This window comes from Lytechinus variegatus, chromosome 2, assembly GCF_018143015.1.
Source record: "Lytechinus variegatus isolate NC3 chromosome 2, Lvar_3.0, whole genome shotgun sequence".
Lineage (NCBI taxonomy): Eukaryota > Metazoa > Echinodermata > Echinoidea > Temnopleuroida > Toxopneustidae > Lytechinus > Lytechinus variegatus.
Window position 1 is genome coordinate 12,051 of NC_054741.1, and position 25,348 is coordinate 37,398.

The window sequence follows — 25,348 nt, forward strand, 5'->3', positions numbered from 1 at the left end:
GGGACGTTCATATAATACGATTACAGTTTAGTGCTAATTTTTGTGAAAATTATTTCTCCCTATAATTGTATGATACATGATAAAGCCTACAGGGGCCTATGGCGGCCATTTTGATATCCAGAAAATAAATATTCATTTTCAACAATATTTTTTTCAGGGAATATTTCTCTCCTGCCTCACATTACCATGCATTGCATTTTATATGGTCAATGTGTGGGCAAATTTATGATTTTCATGGGTAATTGCATATTTTGGCGGCCATGTTGGATTTTGTCAATTTGCGGAAATGCTCAAGGTTACACGAGTGGCCTCGTTCGGATTCGTGCACCCTCGAATTGACTAGAAACCATAAACAAATATTGTATATATAAAGAAAAACAATGCTTAGTCAAGTTTCTCTGGGGCCTATGTCCTGGACTACACTGGATCAGTTGATAGATTTGATCCCGTCATAGCTTTCTCCATAAATGGCAATTTATTTTTAAAATGAACTGGCTTCGATACCATTCTCTGGTCAGATATGGAATGTCAGATGTAAACCTATCCAATGGTAGTAAACCATTCGACCCGTTATAATTTCACGTTTATTTTTTATGAACTTTTTAAAAGTGCCATTTTAACATACATGTTTCTTTGCGCGTGACACCCTAACTTAACTCTGAGCCATTACTTCAATAGCGCCATCATGGAGTTATCTAACCATTTTTTTCCTCTTTCGTAATGGTTTTGCACAATACCCACAATGCAAGTAAATTAAAAAGTTGAAAATTGAAGATGTGTTTCAAATGTTGGCAAAAAAAATTGACAAATATATATGAAAATAACGATATACATGACAAATATTTTTTTTCTAATCTCTTCTTTGTTTTTCACAATCATTGTATTTTTTGTCGAACTTCTAAGAAGACAGGCAATTAGGGTACGGGTAACTTCGGGTCAATTACGAAAATTCACAGGAACCATGGCCGCCGTATTTCGGAAGACGTCCGCACTTTTGCGAGTGAATTCTGGTATTTTGTGTCATAAGGTTGGTATTTACAACAATCTAATGTCTTTTTGCTATTTTTATACTTTTTCAATCATTTTTGTGGCACTGCGATATATGTTTTGGCCTTATGATAAAATTTGTCACCTCTTTTCTACGTCTTCGTTTCTCAACTTTCTGGACCTGCGCCTGCGGCCAGGCAATTCATGACAATTGACGAATCCAATTCGCAAAGCGGTCCGGCGCCCAGCCAGGCCAGGAGCTTACCGGGCCGTGTATTTACCCATGGCCATAGTGACACTATTAGTATTACTAAAAACGGGACAAGGGTAGATTATGGTCAAAATATCTAGCTAGATAAATTGTGAAAAGAGAAATTATACACTTACCACGATTATGGATGAAGGTCTAGACTAAGGAGTGGTAGAATTCTGACATCGAAGCACAGACCAGGGCAGTAGAGGCGCACGGCCAATATGGGAGACTCTCTCCAATAGGGGAGACAATCTCCCACATTGGAGACTTGCTTTGCAAAAGGACAAAAGAAACAACACCAACAAAAGCATGATTTTTTCCACCCAAAATTTTGTCTCACTGAGGTCAGAAGCCCATTTGTTTTGTGTGTGATTGACAACAAAAATCCTTATCAAAACAAAAGTAGACGGTGAATTTTTAAAGTAGACGGTGAAAAGGGTTAATTTTTCATGAGGAATCTGCTTATCACATTTTTATTTGCCGCCAAGGTAATCCTTTTGCCGCAAATGTAAACAAAGGAAATTGGTCTCCAAAACTGGAGACTGTCTCTGAAATTGGATACCCAAATTCTTCACAAAAAAAAGTCTCTGATATTGGAGATAATCTCCCACATTGGAGGCAGTCTCCAATATTGGCCGTGCACCTCTACTGCAGACTGGAAGTTGGAACCTCAATTTCTCAAAAAACCGAAAAGTTCTCTCCTTCGCCTTCGGCCTTCTGCCCTAGGCTAGGCCTAGTCTCGATCGGCCATTTAATGATTCATAACAAAAACGGCCGATCGAGATTGGGGAGAAGGAGAGAACTTTTCGATTTTTCTGTGCTTCTAGTTCTACGTCAGAATTCTACCACTCGTTAGGCCAAGTAAAATTAAGTAGTTGGTCGTCCGGGTTTTTTGAGAGCGGTGATGAGGGAGGTCCTCAGTCCTTAATACTATTTGCTACCTTATGGTCAGTTCCCCCATGTCTGCGCAGTCTCCCAAGTCTGCGCACCCGCGTATCTGCGCGATTCTAGTAAAAGAAGATACGCAACGAGCACGAACTTTACACATGCAATACATAGACAGGTATTCATAAAAAAGTCTGACTCAAAATGGTGGAAAAATAATGAATTCAGGGCATTTCATGTGACGGCCTCAAAATGCAGCCTTTCTCATCAAAATCCCCGAATCGTATGCAAAGTGAATGAGTGCGCAGACATGGGGTACCATTTTTTTTTCAATCTGAAAATGACTGCCCGAGGTTTTTTCAAGAAAATCTTTTCTTTTCTTTAATTTTTTAATGAGATATTTGGCACACTAACTCATTATGATGTAAGGAACATTATCAACTGGAAGGTTTTGTGAAATAAGAAGAAATTCATGTTAAATCTCAACTCAAATTGTTAGGTGCGCAGACTTGGGGCCCACCATCATACTATTATTTTTAAAAACAAGGAGGCATTTTCTCGGCCCGTTTTTGACATCAGTGATGAGATATGAGGGAGGTCCTTACTATTTTTTTTTGGCTATTTTTTATTCAAATGGTTGTCAGGCCATGTCAAGCTCGAAATATGTGATCGATGCTCAATATTGATAATAACAGAGCTACCAAGTCTCATGCATTATGCGTGAGACTCAATTTTGGACTCTTGTTCATCCCCTCAAATCTCTGTCTCACGCAACTATCACAGCCTATATACATAGTACACAATGTCTGTGATCTCACTCAGATTCACAGAAAATCTCACGCATAGCTGGTCTTTGAACTTGGCATCTCTGTAATAAATGAGTAGAAATGTGTATGGTAGTGGATCGTATTACCGAACACTTCATGAATTTGATCATATCAAACACATTATTCCAATAAAATTCACCAAACTTTCACCATAAATACACAAATACCTACAAAATATAAATATGCAGAAATTTTGCCGAAATTGTTTTTCATTTTTACGACATCAGCTTCCAATCGGACCCCTCTTCGCAAGTGAAAAATTTTGGTCACTTGAAAAGGTATCGTATTACCGAACGTGTGTTTTCTATGGGAAAAGTTGGGAAAACAACAAAGTCACTGATGAGCTATTTTGACCATATTTTATTGTTTTGAGGATATAAAGACTTCGAAATTGTGTTTTTGATAATTTTTCATCATTTTTCTATTTAAGTTCCCTTTGGAAGGAAGTTGCAAAGGTTTGAGCGTATTTGATTATTTTCTGACGCATATGATGCGCGCGTTCGGTAATACAAGGCCGGTCGGTAATACAATCACTCACTATATATACATGTATGTATATATATGCATAAATATATATACATACAATTGATTGGAAATCTATGGAAAATGTATTATGCAATAAAAATCTATCGATGTATTTATACTGATGTATACCGGTACCGTACTGTATTGTAAAACAAAACATTCATGTCAAGTGAATGATTTAAAACATCATTCTAATAATGTATATATATTGTAAAGGTAAAAAATGCATGGGTGGTGGGGTCATTTTATTACCATTGGAAGTTGGAACCATGTTTAGTTTTCCAGAGCCAATCTCTTTTTTAGCTCTGGGCATAGTTTTGCATCGCAGTTTTCCAGCTGCTTGTATATTCATTAACATGTTGTTTAATACTGTTCAAATTGTATTCATTTTTAATTGATATCAAATGTAAAATGATGATTGAATTAATTGTTAATTGTTCACATAATGTTTGTAACTGTGTTAGATATATTTACTAACTAATTTTTACAATTTTCCATCAAATTGAATAGCTCAAGGAAGAATAAAGTTTATCAAATTTGAATAAAATTGGCACTTCTTGGAATCCCATTAATGATTTTCAATCTTCATAAAGAATAACCCACAAAACTCAATTGATTTCACAAATTCACATGTTGCGCAAGCAGTCAATAACATCATCCCAGCACACAAGTCATGCATTTAGAGTTACAACAAGCACAGTCAATCACCGTAACACACATCGAAGTAAAGGTGCTATCACTCGCCAAAAAACCTGCTGAAATACAAATTTAGGTCATTAAAATTGATTTTCTGCGCCATATTTCCAAAGCAGGCGACAGATTAGTTCAGATTCAGGAAGCGGGTTCCCCGAAAATGCACTAAAAATGAAGAAATCTGTGATCTTCCCCGAGTTTGCAAACTTTATTTTCTCATTAATTTATGATGGTATCTTCAAAATTCCAATAGAAAACCAAATCAGAATTTTTTTCTTTCTTGCAGTTACAGCAATATCGGACTTTGCAATTGTTTTTGAAGTTGTGAGAGAGATCCCAAACCACATGAGAGCAAATCGCTCGCCAATTTTGTGATTTTTTCGCTATTCAGCAGCCATAAAAATAGTAAATATCAAGAAAATTGATGCTGCAAGGAAAAAGGGAACATCCTGATTTTTTTTTTTTTTAGACAATTTTTGAAAATAGTAAATATCAAAAATTTCCATGCGGCGGCCAAAATAGATGCGCGCGAGGACGATCAACCACTTTCTTTTTTTACTTGGCCTTAGACCTTCATCCATATAATCGTGGTAAGTGCATAATTTCTCTTTTCACAATTTATCTTGCTAGATATTTTGACCATAATCTACCCTTGTCCCGTTAGTATGGGTAAATACACGGTAAGCTCCTGGGCGCCGGCCCGCATAGCGGGCCGGTGCTCCCTGGGTAAGACATGGCAATGCCAATGGCCAACCCAGGGAGCGCCGGCCCGCTTCGCGGGATCGGCGCCCAGGAGCTCACCGTGTATTTACCCATACTCACGGGACAAGGGTAGATTATGGTCAAAATATCTAGCAAGATAATTGTTAAAACAGAATTTATGCACTTACCACGATTATATGGATGAAGGTCTAATGAGTGGTAGAATCCTGATGTCAAAGCACAGACTGAAACCTCAAAAAACCGAAAAGTTCACTCCTCAGTCTCGATCGGCCCTTTACGTTTTTGTTGTGAATCATAACAAAGTGGCCGATCGAAACTGGGATAGGAGAGAACTTTTCGTTTTTTTGAGGTTCCAGTCTGTGCATCGATGTCAGGATTCTACCACTCGTTAAACCTTCATCCATATAAATTATAATCATGGTAAGTCAGAGCTACCAAGTCTCACGTATTATGCGTGTGACTCAAGCATTTGGACTCTTGTTCATCCCCTCAAATCTCTGTCTCACGCAACTATCACAGCCTATCCCCATACATGTATGCATTGTACACAATATCTGTGATCTCACTCAGATTCACAGAAAATCTCACTCATAGCTGGTCTTTGAACTTGGCATCTCTGGTAAGTGCATAATTTCTGTTATCCCAATTTATCTTGCTAGATATTATTTTTGACCATAATCTACCCTTGTCCGGTGAGCTCCTGGGCGCCGACCGCGGTCCGGCGCTCCCTGGGCCTGGGTTAGGCAATGGCATGCCCGGCACCGGCAGGCCGCAGCTGCAGCTCATGCTAACAGACTACCTCAGCGATGTTCATGCAGTTTCCCAATCCCAGTCAGTCAGCAAGCCTAGCCAGGTGGCTTCTAGAGAGTAAAAATCATTTACTAACGTATTAAGGTTACTCTCATACGAAGCCAGGTCTTCCTTCTCATTGACCCACACGAAGGAAGCCAAAACCTGAAACTTTCACCCCCGAGATTTGTACTTTCCTTCTAACAGATCTAGCCCTAAATCATGTACATGGGATAAAAATTCATTTCTACGCTCTTGTTGTTATTTTTGAACAAGAATTCATAAAAAAAATGAGAAAAATATTGTGAAAAGACAGAAGAGACTTGCCCGATGTTTAAGCCGCCATCTTGTTTCCTATTGTTCTTCGCTAACGTTAAAGACGCGTGCGTCGGGTAACGTTGGCGAAGAACAATAGGAAGCAGTGCACATGAATTCTGGTAGTGAACCATACTCCATAATATTTTGTTTTTTACAGGCACAGCTTAGTGGATTCGCTCACATGTCCAGGTCAAAAAAGGCTGTAAGTATCAAAATTTCTATTTCAAAAATGTATTTGTTTATGTTTCTAAAAAATGGAATTGGCTTATTATGTACCCTTCATGTGTTTCTCTGCTTTTTGTTGTGGGCAGGTCCAAGCTATATGTTCTGACTTGATATATGTAGGTACCAAAAGAAAGGAAAAACATTGACATTTTATTAGTGTTGTCAGTCGGTCCGGGATCGGGATGAATTCCCAGCGGTCTGAGGCTCCGAGACGGTTCCGAGACGGTTCCGGGATCAATCAACTTAGACCGTATCCCGGCAGGAAAATAAATCAACAATGGCCAAATTCATGTTGTAATATTTCCCTAATTAGTAATTGTACTTACGAAATACGAGAGAACAATTTAGATTCAACTGGCTGTGTGCACATGCACCTCGAAATATTACGCAATCTGTACTCGTCGATCGCATGAGCATGCACGCAATCTAGCTTTGCACACGGCTCCGAGAGATCTAAGCAGACAACAATCGTCTACTGTATAGTCTCATGTGCAGACCTCTTTCACCTCAGTTCGTTTTACTGAGTCATTCATTTACCCCATACTTTCGAGTTGAATCTGCTACGATATGTATGGACTAGTGAATTTATCATGAAATAATTTACTAACAATTGACGATGATGATCTATGAGTATTTGCAAATTTAGTCATTTAAAAAAAGTCGCCATTAATTTTGTGATGATTGTATTCGTTGGGGTATTTTTTTGCGAAAGGGTTTGCAAATAACAACTAGACGAATGCGCATCATGTTTCAGCTGGTTAGAGCCGGGAGAGAGAGAGAGAAGGGGGGGGGTTACGGGAAGTGCTTGGTCGTTCACGACTGGGGACCATCTGTCATCTGTTGACTTGATGTTTACAATTGCAAACCAGTCGGTCAAATCAAGGAGATATCACCTCTTACTCCTTGGTCAAATCATGGAGCTGTTAATAGCTCTATGGTCAAATCATTTCTCCTAGATATATTTCGACTTAAATTATAAAATTGTACCAAAACGCTGTTAGAATTGGCGATGTTTAAAGTGGCGTTGTTTAAACTTTGAAACAACATTGTTTTGAAAGTCATATCATACCCTATATGTTGTAAAAATATGTTGTTAAATGCATCAAACAAATTATCAATGATATTAACAGTTTTAAATGATATCGTTGGAAATTGCAAAAAATATTTAAAAACAAACTGTTTAAAGTTTTTAAAAAATTCTATTGGTTTAATAGTTTAAAAACAGTTGTATATTGACTGGCTTAAACAATGTTTCTTAATATTTAAATAGTTGTTCAAAATATTTTTTTACTGTGAATAGTCTGAGTATCTATTCAAATAATGTTTTCTCGATCGAAAGTAATTCATGATTAAAGAAAAAATGAGTTTGTTGTTTTGATGCGAAGTGCCGGCCGCCGGGACTAATCTTGTGTAAATTTCCAAATAAGCTTCTCTGATAAGATAGTATTCACTTTTCTCAGTAGTAGTGATATCAAGGAGATATCTCCTTGGTGATATCATACTGTTCAGAGTTACGAGAGAGAGAGTGAAACTGAAAGTTAAAATTCCGGGCTAGCTAGGGCCACAGGCGCACTGACAAGACATTACGCAATTTGCTTATAACTGTCAACCACGTGCGCACCGACCACAGATCAGTGGCACCGTACCGACACGTGTGTTATTGGACTGTCAGATCAGCAGCTGGGTCGACTCAAACATAATTCGGGTCATGTCAGTGGTCATTAATGTTTACAGTTTGCGGTGGTGGCATGCTTTGACTGTCTCATCATTATTTTCCCCATGTTTTGAGTGAATGTTTACAATTTGCGGTGGTGGCATGCACACTTTGACCATGGAGCTAACAGTTAATAGTTCTATGCTTTGACTGTCTGGTGCACCGCCAGTCCTTGGTTTAAGGCTGGAAATGTAGGTATACACTTTTGGATTGCATTTGTGCGTGGAGATATGTTTCGGGATTCGGGATCCCGATAAGGAAATTTTGAAGTTGCCGGGACGGTTTCGGACCGGGATTTTTTTTCTAGATAACAACACTACATTTTATAATCTGTACAAAACAAACTACATTTAATAAACGACTAAACATGCATAAATTATCATTCCTGGTAACGCGGATGGGATGGAAAAATACTACAAACTTTGATATTTCAAATGTTTTCAGTGTATATATGAGGAATGTAGTGCAGAGACATATAGTCGAGCGAATCACTTATCTGTTCAATGATTTTCAGTTTGGTGGCTAATTGCATCTTTCTAGTGCTTGTAGCCTACAAGTACTACATGTAGAAAGATGATGGAACTTATTAAAAAGAACCCATGTTTTTTACGGTAAGTCACATAGCTTCAGGCCGGTATTCTACTATAGTATTTGCTCATTTACTGGTAGGCCTAATATTGAGTTCAAAAGGTAAATACTAGGGGGTGTTCCACAAAGATTTAAGTGTGACTTCAAAGTCGCACTTATGCTACTGTATGGCAATCTTAATGAAACACAGTAGTGTGCCTCCTCTGGGCATGATCTGCCCATTGGATTCATGCCTTTTATAAACTATGCAACTAAAAATTTGATAATTCATAAATCTACTTCAATATTTGTGAAACACATCCCCAGTTGTGCAGTCTCTTAATGATTTCAAACAGAATCCAATAAAATTTCTACCAAAGTGTTTGTACATGTACATATATATATGTGCCAAATCAAATGGCTCTGGAAGAAAATGTGTACCGTAAGTAACGGTGTATTAACCGCACCCGTGTATTAACCGCACCCCCAACTTTGGACTAAAAAAAAAAAAAAAAATACTTCTCACATTTACATGCATATTTGAGGTACGAAGAAACAAAAACTAAGTTTAAGATTTCAAAGTTAAGTATCCAAAGAGATTACCGGTATGCGGAAATCTGCTGTTCTTGATCAATTCATCTACAAATGTTAGAAAGAAAGAACGATCCCGCCAATATTGGCCACTTACACACTCACTCACAGTCACAGTGTACACACACACAGAACTGCCATTTCATTGCAAACTACATACAGTAGCAGTCATGCCAATACATCTTATCAAATTATGATCTGTGTCTTTCCCAGCGTAGGAGGAAGAAACATTCACATTTCTTGCATCACAACCTCACAATCACTTTCAGAAATTTGATGTTTTAGCATGAATTTTGGATACGGGATTACAGGAAAGTTCAAGAAACAAAGAAATTGACATTTTTTTCCAGTTGTTTTTTACGGCTTCGTGCCGTCTGTCTCTCTCGTGCGTGGTTTACATGGTATCTTATGAAGAGCAAACAGGAAGGAAAAAAAACGAGCTGGCGCGAAACGGAACTTTTAATAGCGCCAGCTTAAGTCGCACTAACCATATTACAACCACTGATCTTTATAGAGATCAGTGATTACAACGCAATCTCTAAGCTCACTCAACTCCCGCTCAGCGGTGACAAAATTTTACCGAGTTTGCTTGGCGTCCCTTTTAACTTAGCCAGGGAACTTCACTACTTTGAATTGAGAATAAAGTCAAAATTAGTGTCATGAAGGTGGGTGCGTTTGTTTTTGACAATATCTAATTAAGATCGTAATAATTGCTTCCCATTACCCGCGGCTCATACCCCTGTAAACGACATTGCCTGGGCGGCTACGCCCGGCCACTCGATGTGTTGTGAACTGGCAGACATCGTACATGTACGGGAGGGGTTACGGCGGGCCGGCTCAAACCCGTCACCGTGTATAAACCGCACCCCCGACTTTTGCTTCTATCCCGCCGAGAAAAAGGTGCGGTTAATACACCGTTACTTACGGTAATTGATGAGAAATTTACGAAATAACCATGGAATTCCATCAAATGTTGGGTATTTTTCGAAGCAATATTACATGATACACTGTCCCACCTACATGTGTGCTTTCCTGTGTAAGTGATAATCATAATTGTTGGTTTTCAGCTGAGATTTAATTATTGTACAAAGATAAGTTTATTAATCAATGAATCGGATGTAGATGTATGTTTATGAGCGTATAACACGTAACTGGAGCAATGATCGCTGTCGCAATTGGTGATTCTCAAATTGGCTCTAAAAGTGATTGAAGAACGCTTTCGAGAGTCTCGTTAGGTGTTATACGCTCATACACATGTGCTACAAGCCTACAAACACACGCTCCTCAAATTGGCAATAAAATAATGAAAATCAATCGATAACTTCAGTTACACTCAATTCTGCAGCGATCTGTGCATGTATGTACGGTACAGTATGCAAAATGCGCATCCAACGAACGTCGGCGCTAACTAGGGCCCTGCACTGACCGGAGCATACCCATTTCGTGTGGTACAAAAACTTGAGTCTCCAGAATAAATGTGGATTAAATCGGCGATTTTGGAAGGTTATAATTGAAATATATTGACATATTAGTGATTAAAACATGTGCAGTGTCTTAGAACTAAGAATTAATGTGAGGCTGTGAGCTTGTTCAAAGACTTTACAGTCCCACGCAAGCTTTATGCAGATGCTACCGTGTACACGGTGATGGAATTTAGTACACGTGCACTGACTTGACCGTGCGTGTACACGTGTACACGTGTACCCGAAACGGGCCTAATACATTCTAAAAATCAACTAAACAACTGCTAACCATTCTTTAATTATTATTTTTAAATTTTTTCAAATGAATTCTTTATGTAAATTTTTTTTTTTTCTTAGCTAAGCCTGTTAATAGTCTCAGGCAATTTCTGTTATATTCCCCATGAAAACACATAATTACCTGTTTTTAATCCATGGTATGGTAGCCATTGATTGTTTCTTTCCCTTTATATCAGGCACTGGTAACCCTAGGTGCATTAACAGCAGGTGGTGCTGGATTGGTGTCTGCTCTTCATATATCGGTCAGTGCAGAGGAATATGAATTACATCCCCCCAAACTTCAATGGCCTCATAGTGGAATCTTCAGCACATTTGATCATGCTAGGTTGGTAACATATGATTAATTCCTATTTAGAAAAATAACAAGATAAAAGGCAAACTGTAGGAGAGAGAAGCCATGAGATTCCTCTCGAAAAATATTGAAAAGGGAATATACATGTATGCCTTTGGAGGGTTTTAGTAGGTTAACAAGCAAAGAAAAATGTTTCAATAAGAGTGAGCAATTTTTCTACTGAAAGAGACCACCCCATTTTGATTTGCTGTTGATACAAATGTTTAACTTGTTATTAAAGCAATATAATCTCGGCTTTGACAAGTGACTTGTACAAGCAATTACAAATCATTAGATTGCATCAATATTATGTTTTTCTATTTGTAAACTAGCCCATTTACTAGTAAGCAGCACTTGGTTTCCTGATTGAATATTAAAAGTGCATAGCATGGAGAAGAGTTTTTTATACTATCATCAGAATTTCACTTTTAAATAGTCAGAAGGTGATATTTAAAGGCAAAAGATGTCAAGAAGTTGCTCAGTCCAGAAAGAGTTATGGTGTTAACATTACCTTTTATTTTTAGGGAGCCATTTTTGTCTCAGAGTGAGACTATAGGCGCCGATTTTCCGACGGCGGCGGTGGCGTCAACATCAAATGTTAACCTAAGGTTAAGTTTTTGAAATGACATCATAACTTAAAAAGTATATGGACTCAGTTCATGAAACTTGGCCATAAGATTAATCAAGTATAACTGAACTTCCTATTAAAGTTTCATGTCACATGACCAAGGTCAAAGGTCATTTAGGGTCAATGAACTGAGACCATGTTGGGGGAATCAACATCAAAATCTTTACCTGAGGTTAAGTTTTTGAAATGTCATCATAACTTAGATAATATATGGACCTAGTTCATTAAACTTGGACATAAGGTTAATCAAGTATCACCAAACATCTTGTATAAGTTTCACGACACATGACCAAGGTCAAAGGTCATTTAGGGTCAATGAACTTTGGCCGATTTGGGAGTATTTGTTGAATTACAATCAAAACTTTGAAAGTATGTTGGTCTTGTTCATAAAACTTGGACATTAGAGTAATCAAGTATCACTGAACATCCTGTGCAAGTTTCAGGTCACATGATCAAGGTCAAAGGTCATTTAGGGTCAATGAACTTTGGCCGAATTGAGGGTATTTGGGTCAATCCACGTCAAATCAACCAATTTTCAGACAATTTGTCACCCGACCCTCTTCGATTTTCTTTAAACTCGCAACAAATGTTGCCCCAAGTGTCTGACGGAAAAATCTGAAATTTTTTGCCCCAAGGTCAAATGGTTGCTAAGATACGGCCTCCCATAGCAACCAATGCACACTCAAAGAAATTATTTTAAATAAAATTGCCTATTTTTGATTGACTACTGCAGCAAAGTTTGATTGATTACAGTCTTCATTTTAAGTAAATTGGAAGAACTTTTTGGTCTAAACATGCAGAGTATACTGTAGCGCGGACCTGTCAACCGGATTTCTCACACGAGGTCACCGAAAATGGCGTTAAGCATCCGTGTCAATGATTTCAGAAGCATATTTGGAGGCTCATAAATCCAAAACTCAATTAGCTTAGAACCAAATATTATGCACATTTATGGACTTTCATATACTCAACAGAATTACAAAAAATTGACCCAAGAGTGCGTGTCGTTTTCCTGTAGGGCGCCCTCAAAGTTGGATTTTTTTCAAAAGATGCCAAGTTCAAGGTCAAGGATCACCTCCCGTCCCATCAAGGAGGGGGACCAATTTCTGTGTTTTGATAGACATTTACCCATATTTTCAAATGTTACTTGAGAAATTTTGCTACCGGAATGTTTAGGGGCTGATTTGCGCTTTCCAAAATGGTCATAAACACCCTAAATTTGACGTTAAGGACACATACATGCTTTTCAACACTTTTCAAATTGTGATAACTCAAAGATGAAATGCCAAAAAACATTGATATCTTCTGTGATGATAGTCTGTAATTGGTATTAAAAGGATATATCTTCAGAAATAGTTTTTATTGTTGGTAATGACCTTGAAAACACACCCAAAATTCAATAAAAACAGTAAATTGGCTAATTTTCCAGAATCATATGGCATTCAAATGGTGTTTACATTGACTTTCAAATTTGTGTTATTTCAATACAAAGGGTGAGCTTAAGCCAAAACTTCAAAGACATGTTCAACTTTTGTTCTACTTTAAGCAACATGAAATATTTGAACTCAAAACTATATCATTTGACCTTGAAATTATTCCAAATATAGCTAATTATTGCTTCATAAGTAGCATATTCAAATCGTGCGTGTACATTGCACTTTGCAACACATTTCAAAATGGATTTTCTCATAGAGAGAATACCTGATCAGACTGATATTTGCAGTATTGGTAGTCTGTAATGAGTTCTTGGAGGATCTACAATTTAAGTACGTATTCTCTCAGGACAATGACCTTGAAAATACAGCTGAAAATCTTGAAAATCAATAAATCATACAATTTTCATTAATAATCAAGTGTTTTTACCCACTTTTAATTGTGTGTTATTCCATCTTAGATTGTGAGCTCATGCTGATAATTGCAAATCATGTTCCACTTTTGGTCTACTTTAAGCTACATAAAATATTTGAACTCAAAACCTTATCATTCGACCTTGAAATTGTTCCAAATATAGCTATTTGTGCTTCATAAGTAGCATATTCAAATCACACGTGTACTTTGCAACACATTTCAAAATGGATTTTCTCAAAGAGAGAATACCTTATCAGGCTGATATTTGCAATATTAGTAGTCTGTAATGAGTTCTTGGAGTATCTACAGATCAAGGAACTATTCTTTCATGACAATGACCTTGAAAATACAGCTGAAAATCATGAAAATCAATAAATCAGACTGAACTCAAAATCATATCATTTTGACCTTGAAATTATTTCCAAGTATTGTAATGTGTTGCTAAGTACAATGTACATGCACGATTTGAATATGCTACTTATGAAGCAACAAATAGCTGTATTTGGAATGATTTCAAGGTCAAATAATATGGTTTTTAGTTCAGTCTGATTTATTGATTTTTCATGATTTTCAGCTGTATTTTCAAGGTCATTGTCATGAAAGAATAGTTCCTTGATCTGTAGATACTCCAAGAACTCATTACAGACTACTAATATTGCAAATATCAGCCTGATAAGGTATTCTCTCTTTGAGAAAATCCATTTTGAAATGTGTTGCAAAGTGCACGTGTGATTTGAATATGCTACTTATGAAGCACAAATAGCTATATTTGGAACAATTTCAAGGTCGAATGATAAGGTTTTGAGTTCAAATATTTTATGTAGCTTAAAGTAGACCAAAAGTGGAACATGATTTGCAATTATCAGCATGAGCTCACAATCTAAGATGGAATAACACACAATTAAAAGTGGGTAAAAACACTTGATGATTAATGAAAATTGTATGATTTATTGATTTTCATGATTTTCAGCTGTATTTTCAAGGTCATTGTCCTGAGAGAATACGTACTTAAATTGTAGATCCTCCAAGAACTCATTACAGACTACCAATACTGCAAATATCAGTCTGATCAGGTATTCTCTCTATGAGAAAATCCATTTTGAAATGTGTTGCAAAGTGCAATGTACACGCACGATTTGAATATGCTACTTATGAAGCAATAATTAGCTATATTTGGAATAATTTCAAGGTCAAATGATATAGTTTTGAGTTCAAATATTTCATGTTGCTTAAAGTAGAACAAAAGTTGAACATGTCTTTCAAGTTTTGGCTTAAGCTCACCCTTTGTATTGAAATGACACAAATTTGAAAGTCAATGTAAACACCATTTGAATGCCATATGATTCTGGAAAATTAGCCAATTTACTGTTTTTATTGAATTTTGGGTGTATTTTCAAGGTCATTATCAACAATAAAAACTATTTCTGAAGATATATCCTTTTAATACCAATTACAGACTATCATCACAGAAGATATCAATGTTTTTTGGCATTTCATCTTTGAGTTATCACAATTTGAAAAGTGTTGAAAAGCATGTATATGTCATTAACGTCAAATTTAGGGTGTTTACGACCATTTTGGAATACGCAAATCAGCCCCTAAACATTCCGGTAGCAAAATTTCTCAAGTAACACTTGAAAATATGGGTAAATGTCTATCAAAACACAGAAATTGGTCCCCCTCCTCGATGGGACGGGAGGTGATCCGTGACCTTGAACTTGGCATCTTTTGAAAAAAATCCAACTTTGAGGGCGCCCTACAGGAAAACGACACGCACTCTTGGGTCAATTTTTTTGTAATTCTGTTGAGTATATGAAAGTCCATAAATGTGCATAATATTTGGTTCCAAGCTAATTTAGTTTTGGATTTATGAGCCTCCAAACATGCTTCTGAAATCATTGACACGGATGCTTAACGCCATTTTCGGTGACCTCGTGTGCGAAATCCGGTTGACAGGTCCGCGCTACAGTATACTCTGCATGTTTAGACCAAAAAGTTCTTCCAATTTACTTAAAATGAAGACTGTAATCAATCAAACTTTGCTGCAGTAGTCAATCAAAAATAGGCAATTTCATTTAAAATAATTTCTTTGAGTGCGCATTGGTTGCTATGGGAGGCCGTATCTTAGCAACCATTTGACATTGGGGCAAAATATTTCAGATTTTTCCGTCAGACACTTGGGGCAACATTTGGTGCGAGTTTAAAGAAAATCGAAGAGGGTCGGGTGACAAGCATTGGTTGATTTGACATGGATTGACCCATTTGTTGAATTACCATCATAACTTTGAAAGTTATGTTGGTCTAGTTCATAAAACTTGGACATAAGAGTAATCAAGTATCACTTAACATCCTGTCCGCATTTTAAGTCACATGACCAAGGTCAAAGGTCAATGAACTTTGGCCATGATGGGGTATCTGTTGAATTACCATCATAACTTTGCAAGTTTATTGATATGACTTTTGAAACTTGGACATTAGAGTAATCAAGTATCACTGAATATTCTGTGCAAGTTTCAGGTAACATGATCAAGGTCAAAGGTCATGTGAGGTCAATGAACTTTGGCCACATTGGGGGTATTTGTTGAATTACCATCCTATCTCTGTAAAGTGTATTGGTCTAGTTCATAAAACATGGAAATAAGAGTAACCAAAACCAAGTATCACTGAACATCTTGTGCGAGTTACAGTAGTTTTCAAAGTCAGCACTGCTGCTATGTTGAATCACGTGATGCAGGTGAGACGGCCAGAGGCATTCCACTTGTTTGTTTTTTTTTCTTTTATACAACAACAACAAGGCGAAAACACTTGTGGGCTTGGTTAGTTAAATGTGCAGAACATATTATATCGTATATACATATTACAAATTACGTATTGCAAATTTAGGATGGTATCTTCAAAATTAATCAAATAAAAAGGGAAATTTTTACTATCAAATTTACGGCAAGACCTGCCTGTGCAGCGCAGCATTTTGAAAAATATTACCCAGGATATCGAGAGTTTGAAACTCGATAACGCATTTTTTGAAGCGCCGCGCGTGATTCTAAAAAATCCACTCAGTTACATGTCAGAACGTGACAATCCATGAAAGTAAAAACTGCAGTTTCGCTGACCTGGCTGTCTGACTACTATGTACCGGTAGCTGTAAATGTTAGACTGGACATGTGCAGACGGGAGCAATCTACATGTTGGGAGTTGCTTGGTACTTGGCAGTTGGGAGAGCGATTTCAATGTACACGAGGGCGGAACCACTTGTCGCTGTCGTCTATTTTCAACCCTGGTTACAAATTTTCTGATATGTTTTGTCCATTGCTCAGTTTACGGAGAGGCTATCAGGTGTATAAAGAAGTGTGCTCAGCCTGTCACAGTATGCAGTATCTTGCTTTCCGTAACCTTGTAGGAGTAACACATACTGAAGCAGAAGCAAAGGCAATAGCTGAGGAGGTGAGATGAATCACACCTTTTTGTTTCCTTCATAGCAGAGCTAGACTCTTAGGTTCCGCTTTATGGTGTTGGCAGCTTCAACATTGAAAACTTAACCAAAGGTTAAGTTATTGAACTTTGAAATTATATGGATCTAGTTCATGAAACTTGGATATGAAGGTAATGAAGCATTTATACTGAGTGAACATCCTTCCCAAGTTTCAGAACTCATAACCAAGGTCAAAGGTCTATTGGGGTCAATGAACTTTGGTATGTTGGGTGTATAAGGGCAGGTCCAAGCTATTGTCCCCTCTGAAGCCAAAATTAAATCTTTGCCTAAATCTAACATATTGGTTGTCATTTTAAAGCTTATACTCTGAAGTTTTTTTGCCTTATATTTTTTTTCTTCTTAAAACGTAAAGTTAATGAATGCCAAGGTCACGATTCCAAGTAATCCTCAATTAGCATGACGTACGGGACATCACATTTTTTGATCTGCAGATAATGCTAATTATATATTTGAAAATACTTCTGTGGGGACTTGTGCTAAGTTCATGCAAACATTTGAGAAAAAATGATTTTGAAAACTAATTAAGTTAATTATCTGGTGTCCAACCAGCAGTGTCCCGTACGTCACGATTTAGCATAGGTTTCTTTTTTAGATTCTAATTAAGAAAAAGTTGAACAGTTTTCTTCAAACTTTGGAGAGTTCTAATTTATATTACTATACATCCAAAAATTAAAGTGAATTTACTGAATTACGTTCATGTTAAATTGTATCAGGTAATTAAGTTTTGTGACGTACGGGACAAATGTGTGACGTGCGGGACACACCATAGGATTTCTACATGATTTTTATTAGGGTTATTTTTCAATAAGGAGCAAAGATAATGTAAATTGAGATAAATAATATTATATCAGTGGTTGAATATTGGTAAAAGGCTGATAATAAACTTATAATTTGTAATGAATAACATTAATTAGTATTAATAAGTTAAGTTATTAATTGAATCTTTCATAATTATAAGGTCATAAAAATTTTTATGTTTTGTTTAATCATATACTATGATAGAAATATATAAATCATAATTATCCATGTAAAACTTACTTACTTTGGTTTACATTGAGTCAATTATAAATTTTGATGAAATTTCAATTTCCCCATTCGTTTTACACATGGAATTATTTGCAAGACATCTTTCATAATATTTTTAAGGTCGTGAAATGTTTGCTATGTTTTGTTTTAGTGTGTGCTATTAAAGAAATATATATCAATCATGATAATCCATGTAAAACTTAACTTACTTTGGTTTGCATCAAGTTAATTATAAATTTTAATTAAATTTCACTTTCCGCATTCGTTTAACACATGGACAAATGTCCCGTACGTCACAGCGCGGTTGTTTATATTTTGAGCTATTACATGATATCACCAATGAGTTCTATCATTTCATTCACGGCTAATGAAACTTGATAAGATATAAGATGAAAACATGATAATGAGAGATTTCCACCTTATTCTAATTCACAGAGTTTTAATGACAAACTTTTTTTCCAAAAAATCAACTTTCGTCTTGTCCTGTACGTCACATTGCATATTAATTAAATATTACATCGTTAATGGAATTATAGATCACTGATTTTTTTTATGAATAAAGAGGGCATGACTGGCCTTCCAAAATCCATAAAAGATTCTCTGTTGTGCATTTATTTCTTATGTTACACAACTTTAAAGTCTCTAAATGTCCCGTACGTCACAAGCAAAATACATGTAGCCTGGACCTGCCCATTAGTTGAATTACCATTGTAACTGAAAGGTTAGGGATCTAGTTCATAAACCTTGGACATATTGGACATATGAATAATTAGATACCACTGAACACCCTGTGTTAGTTTCAAGTCACATGACCAAGGTCAGAGGTCAGTTTGCATCCATGAAATTTGATCATGTTGTGCCTTCAATATAAAAAAAACACATACATGTAACCAAGGTTAAATTTTTGAATGTCCTGAAAATTTTGACAGTATAAATCTGTAGTAAATATTCATTTAAATTTAATGGTTATTATAAGTGTCAGTAAATGTACATGTATGAATGAAATTTCAGGTTCCTTGGCAAACTAAAGGTCTGAGTCAATAAAGTGATGTCATCATTGGGGGGAAAATAACCAAATATTAAAGTTAATTAAAAACTAACTAAATAAGTCAGGATTTGAATTTTCAAAATAATTTTGAAATAATCAGTATGAAATTTGGGATATAATAGTTTACAGGCATCAGAGATTGATATGATTTCAAGTATTAAAATTGTATTCGGGCAATTCCAAGCAAAAGTGGACATTTTCCAAAAATTTGTATTGGCTCTATTCATATCTGGATCAAATTTTTCTATCAAACTCATATGGAAATTCCTAAATACAAAAGGGGAGCATAATTAGCCACATTTTTTTTTCTTACGTATCTCCTTATAGGAGAATCGGAACCAGACAAGAAATTCTATACATGGGACTACTTATATTGTTTTTACTTAATTTCAATTTAACAGAAAACTATTGCTTGTTTTGTGAAATTTTCTTTTGGATAATTTGAAGGTCATCATTTTACATCATATCAAACAAAATATTTTAAAGTATAAGTTCATTTTATATTGTTTTGTGGGTGGATATTTCTCATGTCACTTCGTAACCCTCACTCAATAACCAGGAATGGGTTTACGTTTTAAGTTGTAATTAATGAAATAATTCACCAATTTTTTAATGTAATGCAGCATATTAAAGCCAGAACAACATAGCAATTCAAGATTCACAGAGTTTGAGCAATATTTTTTCTCCTGAAATATGCATGTCCATTTTGCGTCACTCCGTAACCATGATTATGAATATTCATATCTCATTAATTCAGTAGATCAAAATAATGAATTTTATTATTTTGAAAAGTGGGTTTCATCAACTACTGTCAGGTACCATTTCCTTGCAAATAACTGTTCAAATATTGGTGATATCTTTGTTTGAATGCAAAAATGTTGCTTCTGAATGTCACTCCGTAACCGTGGAACTGCCCATTAGTATTGTATTGTATCATATCATATTAAAGGCTCATAAGCTACATGTAGTTGCAGTTCAGGTTATTAGCCTTGCCACTTTTGAGTACTTAAAGATCTGAGATGGGTTATGGTAAGGGTGCCACCAATGCTGCTGCTTCATAACTGCTTTAAAAACTCTTCTGACTATTATGATTAAAAACCATATAGATTCATTAAATTATTATGTGATATGTTTTATTTTGCTATTTAGTACCAAATTGTTGATGGTCCTGATGAAGAAGGGGAGATGTTTGAGAGACCAGGCAAACTGTCAGATTATTTCCCCAAACCATATGCCAATGATGAGGCTGCTAGGGCTGCCAATGCTGGTAAGTTTCGAAATTTTTGTAGCTTTTTCTTTGATTGGCAGACATATATACAATCTTACTGCTTTAGTTTTTAACTCATTTGGACCTTCGGGCCAGATGAGCTTGTGGCATGGCATCTGTTGTCTGTCAACAATTTCAAAATGCTTTTCTTCACCATTTCAAGTCGGATTTCTATTCTGTTTGCTTAATATGATACATGTACCACTAGGTGGGGGATCCAAATTTCTACACATAATTTTGAAACTCATTAAATATGCTAATTTATGCGCTTTTTTCCAAATTCACAAAAAAATGCTTCTTCATTTGTTGACTGATTTTGAATTGTTTGCTTCTATCTGGTAGAGCTTCATGAGGTTCACCAAATTTTTACACAAAATTTTGACATTTTGTCTAGAAAATTATTTAGGCCAAGTAAAAAAAAAGTAGTTGATCGTCCTCACGCGCATCTATTTTGGCCGCTGCATGGAAATTTTTGATATTTACTATTTTCAAAAATTGGCTAAAAAAAAAAAATTGTGATGTTCCTTTTTTGATGTTCCCTTTTTCATTGCAGCATCAATTTTCTTGTTATTTACTATTTTTATGGCTGCTGAATAGTGAAAAAAAGACAAAATTGGCGAATGATTTGCTCTCATGTGCTTTGGGATTTCTCTCGCAACTTCAAAAACAATTGCAAAGTCCGATATTGCCTAACTGCAAGAAAGAAAAAAAATTCTGATTTGGTTTTCTATTGGAATTTTGAAGATACCATCATAAATTAGCGAGAAAATAAAGTTTGCAAACTCGGGGAAGATCACGGATTTCTTCATTTTTAGTGCATTTTCGGGGACACAACTTCCTGAATCTGAACTAATCCGTCGCGTGCTTTGGAAATATGGCGCAGAAAAATTAAATTTTAATGACGTAAATTTGTATTTCGGCGGGTTTTTTGGTGAGTGATAGCACCAGAACTTTGATGTGTGTTACGGTGATTGACTTTGCTTGTTGTGACTCTAAATGCATGACTTGTGTGCTGGGATGATGTTATTGACTGCTGGTTCAACATGAATTTGTGAAATGAATTTTCTGGCGAGTTTTCTAACGTCAGCAGGCATTGCATTGAATATTTAAAAAAATAATTTCAAGTGGGTTATTCTTTATTAAGATTGAAAATCATTAATGGAATTCCAAGAAGTGCCAATTCTGTTCAAATTTGATAAATTTTATTCTTCCTTGAGCTATTCAACTTGATGGAAAATTGTAAAAATTAGTAAATAGATCTAACACTTACAGTTACAAGCATGAAATAATAAACATTATGTTAACAATTAATTCAATCATCATTTAACATTTGATATCAATGAAAAAATTAATAAAAATTGAACAGTATTAAACAAAATGTAGGCTAAATGAATATACAAGCAGCTGGAAAACTGCAATGCGAAACCATGCCCAGAGCGAAAAAAGAGATTGGCTCTGGAAAACTAAACATGGCTCCATGGTAATGACCCCACCCCCATTCCTTTTTCTCTCACCTGCGAAGCAAAGTGAGACTATAGGCGCCGCTTTTCCGACGGCGGCGGCGTCAACATCAAATCTTAACCTGAGGTTAAGTTTTTGAAATGACGTCATAACTTAGAAAGTATATGGACCTAGTTAATAAAACTTGGCCATAAGGTTAATCAAGTATTACTGAACGTCAAATCTTAACCTGAGGTTAAGTTTTTGAAATGACGTCATAACTTAGAAAGTATATGGACCTAGTTAATAAAACTTGGCCATAAGGTTAATCAAGTATTACTGAACATCCTATTAGAGTTTCATGTCACATGACCAAGGTCAAAGGTCATTTAGGGTCAATGAACTTAGACCATGTTGGAGGATTCAACATCGAAATCTTAACCTGAGGTTAAGTTTTTGAAATGTCATCATAACTTAGAAAATATATGGACCTAGTTCATGAAACTTGGACATAAGGTTAATCAAGTATAACTGAACTTCCTATAAAAGTTTCATGTCACATGACCAAGGTCAAAGGTCATTTAGGGTCAATGAACTTTGGCCGAATTGGGGATATCTGTTGAATTCCCATCATATCTCTGTACATAAGTTTATTGGTCTAGTTCATAAAAAGTGGACATTAGAGTAACAATGTATCCAACGTTCTCGCTACCACGCGTCACGGTTGTCGGGCGCCGACAACCCTGAAAATTTTCAGGGGAAATCCGACAACCGTGAACTTCCCCGACAACCATGGCCGACAACTGTAAAACAGGCCTAGATCTACAAAAAAAACTGAATATATTTAATAACACAATCTGCTTTTCAGATCCTAAAATAAACTTGACGATTATTTCGTCCAAGATTTCTTCCTGGGATTTCTTTGACTGACTCACTACGCTATACGATACGATCTCGACTCGAGGCCCAATCTCTTTTGTGGGAAGCGCGAAGATGTTTACCTCGCATTTGGGTATCGCATTGCTCACATTATTTACCGGTACCGTACGTCTTTAAAATGGTAGTAAATACGCTCAAAAATAAAGTGAGTTGAGAGGGGTACATGTACCGTAGGTTACTGGGTTGGGCAATGTAATTATCAGATTATTACGAATTTCAGTTGATATTATCCCCGGATATTATCACTTATTTTGTCAAAAATAAAGTGTCAAAAATAATATCAAAATTCGATCGGATTTTAATTTCATCTCGTCCCAGCCTTTGCTACATCGGCGTTAGGCCTACACATCGACTATGGTACATGAATTCATTGAATGCTTTTCTGATGACACTCCCTAGATCGAGCGAATTGAGAAAATTAATCAAAGATCACGTTGATAATGACAAAGCCAAAGAATGGATTGACATAATGTCCAACTCATTTACTTACAGCATAATGATTTATTCACATTTATATTCCGATTTTACTCCATAATTTCCAAAGTCTTGATCTCTACACCGATTTTTTCAAAGTGTTGATTAATTTCGCGACGGTGCACAGTGGGCCAGAATGGGTTGAAAGTGCGCCAAAATTATATTTCGTGTTAGATTTTTACTTTAACATGTTGATTATGGGTAATTTTGGGCGTAGAATCGACTGAACATAATTTGAAGCCGATATGACGTCACCTTGATACCAAATTTTGATTGGCTACTTGAAATATCTGTGAAAACACAAATTACATAGTGTAGTATATAAACTTTATGTTATGTGCGACTTTAAAGTTGGCCAGAGTGAATGTTAGTTTATGCCTAAAAAATGTTTTAAGAGATGCCGAAAATAATTTTTATTGCATCAAAATGATTATTAATTACATTTATAAACAAAAAAAACTTTAAAATCTGAAAAATATTAACCGTGCTTTATCAAGCTGTGTTGACTTGTGTAAAACGCAGAGTATAAAACACCACGAATGTATCACTATTACGAAGGTTTTGGGATGCAATTATTCTACAAGTAAGTTTTTTTCCCTGGAAGAGTTGTGGGTATAGCCCTTATTTGCTTTAGCAACATTTATTTTGTTTAAATTAAGCCCGGAATTCATGTCACTTTCATGGAATGGAAAGGGAATCGTCCTCGCCGCGCAAAAGCGAACGGCAATGTACCCCCATGCGGTGCGCTAAAGATGACTGCGCGGTATAAAAATGACCGTTTTTGAACAGGTTTTTGGTGTGTTGTGTCAAGTTCAATCGGCTCTAATATAAAAACGGGCAAATACGGGCAGCTAAATTTGGTATCGACTTAAAGCTTAGACATCGGGAAAAATGATGTTTATAGAATTTAGACGGAAATCTAAACTATTCTATTGTAAATGCAAAAAACATGGATTTTTCAGCCTATTTCGAGGAAAAATCATCCTATAAACCTCTTAAAATGTGTCTTTTATCTTCTTTGAACCCTTTCACACGAAAAAATAATATATCAGGATTATGAGGGAGCCATTTCAGATTCCTACATGAAAAACCTCCGGTGAAATGGCCTGTTTTTCAACTAGGATGTCATATACGCGACATTTCGCAAAATTTCACATTTTACGATTTGAGGGAGGAAATTAACAACCTTTATGCAAATTCCGGAATGAAATATTTTGCTGAAATATTCTTCAAAGTATTGTCTTTCAGCTGGGCATGACAAAAATTAAAAATCTGAAATCGCCCAAAATGACTTTTGGCGCAGTTTTGTCTCGCCCCGGCCCACTGTGCGGTGTGTACTGCACTAGCGCTCGCAACGACCACATTCAGGAAAAAAAATCGCACATGGCATCAAAATCCTTGATCTGGGGATCCGAGTCTTCCAGAATTAAATGGGATCCAAAACTAATTCAGTTTGAATGTTTTTTTTTTCAGATATTCATTGAATCTGTTACAATTCTCATAAGTAATGTTCTTTATTAATATCATTCACATCATTACAACTCATCTTTTTAATGTGACTTATACCTACATACAGTGTATTTTCATTTGTATTGTTCTTTATTGCTCATGGCCTGCTAATTGAATAATGAGCGCACCTGTCACGGTCCTGACAAATGTTTTTAATCATCACAGTGAATGCTTTATGAATTTTGCTTAACAACTACGTTTTAAAATAAAATATTATTTGAAATTGATTTGTGTGAAGGAGAAAGAAAAAATAAAGGAGGGGGGGGGTGGTCGTGGGCAAATGATGGGATGTTTGTGACTTTATGGAGGAGGGGATTGGCGAAAAGAAGTCAATGTTCGGAGCGAATGAAATTAATATTCATTTATGGATGTGTCTACTGTGATTGATCATTGTGGCTGCATAATCTTTATGGCGATTGAAAAATCCACCTTGGGTCGAGAGGGGTATGTGATTCAATAGATTTCGATAGGTAGGTCCATGGAAGTACACA

General features: G+C 36.1%; 1 protein-coding gene across 1 annotated transcript in view; it reads left to right on the forward strand.

The window, feature by feature from the left end:
* The first annotated feature begins 920 nt into the window (after positions 1–920).
* The window catches only part of LOC121406993 (cytochrome c1, heme protein, mitochondrial-like), a 43,620-nt gene continuing 19,192 nt past the window's right edge, over positions 921–25,348 (forward strand). The window contains exons 1-5 of the mRNA XM_041597866.1: positions 921–1,027; positions 6,158–6,202; positions 11,034–11,182; positions 16,979–17,105; positions 20,378–20,495. Coding sequence (XP_041453800.1) covers positions 962–1,027; positions 6,158–6,202; positions 11,034–11,182; positions 16,979–17,105; positions 20,378–20,495 — 505 coding nt within the window. The 5' untranslated portion in view covers positions 921–961. The remainder of the gene's footprint in view (positions 1,028–6,157; positions 6,203–11,033; positions 11,183–16,978; positions 17,106–20,377; positions 20,496–25,348) is intronic.